General features: G+C 41.5%; 1 protein-coding gene across 3 annotated transcripts in view; it reads right to left on the bottom strand.

The window, feature by feature from the left end:
- pemt (phosphatidylethanolamine N-methyltransferase) overlaps nucleotides 1-3,975 on the bottom strand; it is a 138,196-nt gene that overhangs the window by 49,414 nt on the left and 84,807 nt on the right. For all 3 annotated transcript variants that reach the window (XM_014003446.1, XM_014003447.1, XM_014003448.1), the window contains exon 4: nucleotides 3,089-3,234. In XM_014003446.1, the coding sequence (XP_013858900.1) occupies nucleotides 3,089-3,234 (146 nt within the window). The remainder of the gene's footprint in view (nucleotides 1-3,088; nucleotides 3,235-3,975) is intronic.

Here is a 3,975-nt window from a genome sequence, read left to right as displayed (position 1 = left end):
CAGTTGGACAGGTATACCTAATAAAGTGGCCGGTGAGTGTATGTATACTATTACGAGTAATCGTGGATCCCTTTAAGAAAACTTCTGAAAATGATGTTGTAGATTTGGGTTTGGTGTGCCACCCAAAGATTATCAATGGCCCTCTGAAAACCTTCCAAAGGCACCCCTGGATAGTAAACTTGCTCAAAGCAAAGTATCCATTGAGGTTTTAATGCATGCATCCTATGAGGTTTTTGGYACAGCTGAACAAGGACACTAGGAACTTTTGGTTAGTTTCCCTCCTCTGTGCTCTGATGCACTCAAATATTTTTTGCCCCCTGTAGGGTGATCCATTTAACAGGACATGAAACAATCTAACATTTCTTTTGCCCTGTGCACACATGTATAAATAATCAGCCCCCCCAACACACACACAAATGCTGCTGCCAGATAAAGTTGACTCGTTGAATTGCACATTTGTTGCTGCTGACTCCATTTTCTGTCGAGAGACTGCTAACGTTTAAGTTATATAACACGTTTCATTTTGAATGCTTATTTAAACACCATAGGTGAGGTGTGACAGAAAACAGATTATATAAACAAATCTGTTTGCCATTCAATAAAAACTAGCTATAACAAGCTTTCAACAATATAACCTCATTTTTTGACCTCCAAAGTGATGACTGGTTACCCATTCAGATTTGAAAACATTTTTTTTCTTTCTTCCTGCGTCACTGTCCTTTCATTATTTAACTATTATGAAAATGGGCGACTTTGATTACCTGTCAAGCATGGACTGCCCTGTTGTGGTTTGAATGCTAGAGAAGTGAAATCAGTGTTTGGATCCCAGAGCAGGTGGTCAATGTAATCAACATTATCTGTAATTTCATTCATACTTTGCCCCTGTGCTATCAGTTTAAATCATCAGATCACTGTGACTCCAGGGGTTTATTATAGAGCCAGTGAAACGTCTCAAATTACACCCTACATCTACAGGCTATGTTCTCAAGCCTTAGACTCTAGGATAAATGGGAATGGATACATGGTGGATGAGAGTTGTAGAAAAATCATCTTTAGACGCAATGTTCTAAAATGCTGGACTCAGGGCATGGGTTGATGCACTTAYGCAGCTCTTAGTTTTAAGAACTTACCATCAGTTGTTAGAGCCAGCCTTGTTTGTCTGTTGGGAAAAGCATCTTATGAACCACTGGATGGGTTTGTCTGAGTATCAGTTTGTAATGGAAATAATAATTTTATGTTTAAGAAAGTAATTCATGACATCCTTTAATGACCTAGGTTTTCATGACATGCTGTTCATCTGCAGATAGAATGATTAAAGTCAGAACAAGATTTGCTAACAACAGTCATTCTTAGATATCACTTGTGTTTATCACTCTCAACCTCACACACCAGCTCAGGCTCCTTCCCCACCTGAAAGGTGATGTTCCACAACCCTAGAGCTAGCTTCTGTAGTCAAGGATCAGACCGCCAAGGTCCTCGCTTTCGACCACTGCCCAACACACAATGCACCCGACTCCTACGGCCCCTCGCACAGGTGGTGAGCCAATGGGAAAGGGGACCATGTCTCCTCTTCGGGCTGTGCCCGACCAGGCTCCATGGGTGAAAGCCTGGCCACCAGGAACTCGCCAACGTGCCCCACCTCCAGGCCTGGTTCCAGAGTGGTCCGGGCGAGGGAACACTGACTCCATTTATTGTATTTATCATAGGAGTCTTTGGGCTGRGCTTTGTCTGATTCCTCACCTAGGACCTGTTTGCCTTGGGTGACCCTATCGGGGGCATGAATCTCCCGACAACATAGCTCCTAGGATCATTGGGACACTCAAACCTCTCCATCACAATAAGGTGGCAGCCCATGGACYTTTGAAGTATCGCAACAGAAAAGGTGAATGGAAACAGCATGATTTGAAAAAACTTCCTCTAACTCACAAAAAATGTATACGCCTACTTAAGTTGGTTTTTGGGTTTTTCAAAAAAGACAATGCGCAAAAGGAGAGATGGAAACACATTTGCAGAATAAGTTCTGACGTAGTGAACAATTACCTCACATGATTGATCAGCTGTTCCTGCTGTCTGTCCGGTACCGGTCCTGGTACCAGCAAGAAGGGGTCTCTGCAGAACATGTTGTCCTGTGGGCAGAGACGTCCCAAATCGTCTTTGGCCAAGGTCTTAATGTGGGCAGAGACGTCCCTGCTCGTGATTGGCAGAGGTCTTAAAGTTGGCGGAGACGTCCCTGCTCATGATTGGTGGAGGTATTGATGTGGGCAGAGACGGCCCAAGACATGATTGATCGGATTGACGGTGGGGAACGAGCGAGGCTGGAGGCAGTGGGGAGTAGCTTGGTCGAGTCGGGCAGGAAGTAACTTTTTTTAAGATTAATTTAAGTCATAACTTGAGAAAGGAAAGTGCTAGCTGCACGAAATTTGAATGTTGTACATGTGAAAGGATGTGTAACAATGTCCCTAACCAGCCTGTAAAAAGATAGCTAAAAATCTATTATTATTAATTACTAAACACACCACATGGATGAATTTTTTCTCTCCATGGTGGCTGTTCATTCTACTTTTCACATTACTATGCCAACTACTTCACCTGCATGGTGCCAGTTAATATTTTCCGTTAATAAAAATATATGCTGGMTTTTTTTTCAGTTTTTTGTCATATCCGTTTTTTCCCCCTTGAGTTTTTTTTAAAAACTGAATTCATTTTTTGTCATAGAAGCTCAGCAAGGCCACTGGATTCCTGCTGTACAAGGATAGTTTGTTATTAAAAATATTTGTTACATCCTTCTGCTTGTGAGTCAGTATTTGGTTTACAAATTTTATTTTTTTTATGTGTTTGTATTTTATGAGTATGTGTATTTAAAATATTTTTATATATATTTTATTTTCCAAAGGTGATTTTATTACAATTCTTTTAAGTGATTAATTTCTTTTGATTATAACTTCCCAAACCAGCAAACATCCACCTCTTTCAAAAACCACTCTCCCGTCACGCATTTCAGTATGTGTCATCACCATATTGACTCATCAGTAGCAAATTGTCTCCGATTTAGAGCTTCTCTGATACCAACATTGTGCTTGATACTTACCTAAAAAGGTTCCTGTGAATCCCAGAGCGAGGAAGCTGCTGACCACCAGTACAGTTCCCAACACCATGACAGCTACTCCAATGTAGAAAACATCTGTGCGCTCCATCATCAACCACCGGGCCTGGGTCTTCATGGCCACCGTCATACTGTAGTAGAACAAATACAAATAGGCATGGACAGGTATAATCTTTTAATGCTTTCAATTTTAAACACAAATGGCACTAATTTACAGTATTAAAACAAAGTGTTTAAACAAAGCTTTAAAAGGTGTATTGTACGGAGCCCGCGGGGGGTCAGTGGGAGAAAAAAAAACTGCCACTGGAAATCCGTGAGCACGGATTACTAAACTGAGCAAACGGATTACTAAACTGTGAGCACGGATTACTAAACTGTGAGCACGGATTACTAAACTGTGCGCACGGATTACTAAACTGTGCTCACGGTTTCTGCAATTCGTGCGCACGGATTACTGGGTGGTTGTGTGCACAGTCCATCAGCTCAGAAAGTGTTTAAGGAGCGTTTTTTGTTCACTAAAGTCAAAGTACAGCACAGAAAATGTTGGACTTTGAGTATGTTGTACAGTTTTTGCCCCTCTGTCAGGCAGTTTTGGTACCGGAACACCGGGTCTCCTACAGGCTGTTTCAGCTCTGATCGGATCATCACAGGAAGATTCTGCCCATGGTTACAGGATGTTTACAGTTTCCCTGACAACGGGGAAGTTTTGCTAAAGTTAGCTAGCTGCCTTCTCAGGGTTGTATCACAAAAGTATTGAATAGATTTATGTTGAACTTTTAGGAAATGCTTATTACACTTTCCAAAACATTTAATACACCATAGAAACATTTGAATAAAGTTTGAAACATTTCAGAGTAAGAGCGGGGCCGCAG

Source organism: Austrofundulus limnaeus, unplaced genomic scaffold (assembly GCF_001266775.1).
Source record: "Austrofundulus limnaeus strain Quisiro unplaced genomic scaffold, Austrofundulus_limnaeus-1.0 Scaffold19, whole genome shotgun sequence".
In the NCBI taxonomy this organism is placed as follows: Eukaryota; Metazoa; Chordata; class Actinopteri; order Cyprinodontiformes; family Rivulidae; genus Austrofundulus; species Austrofundulus limnaeus.
Note: the sequence above shows the minus strand (reverse complement) of the source record. Positions and strands in the feature narration are given on the sequence as shown.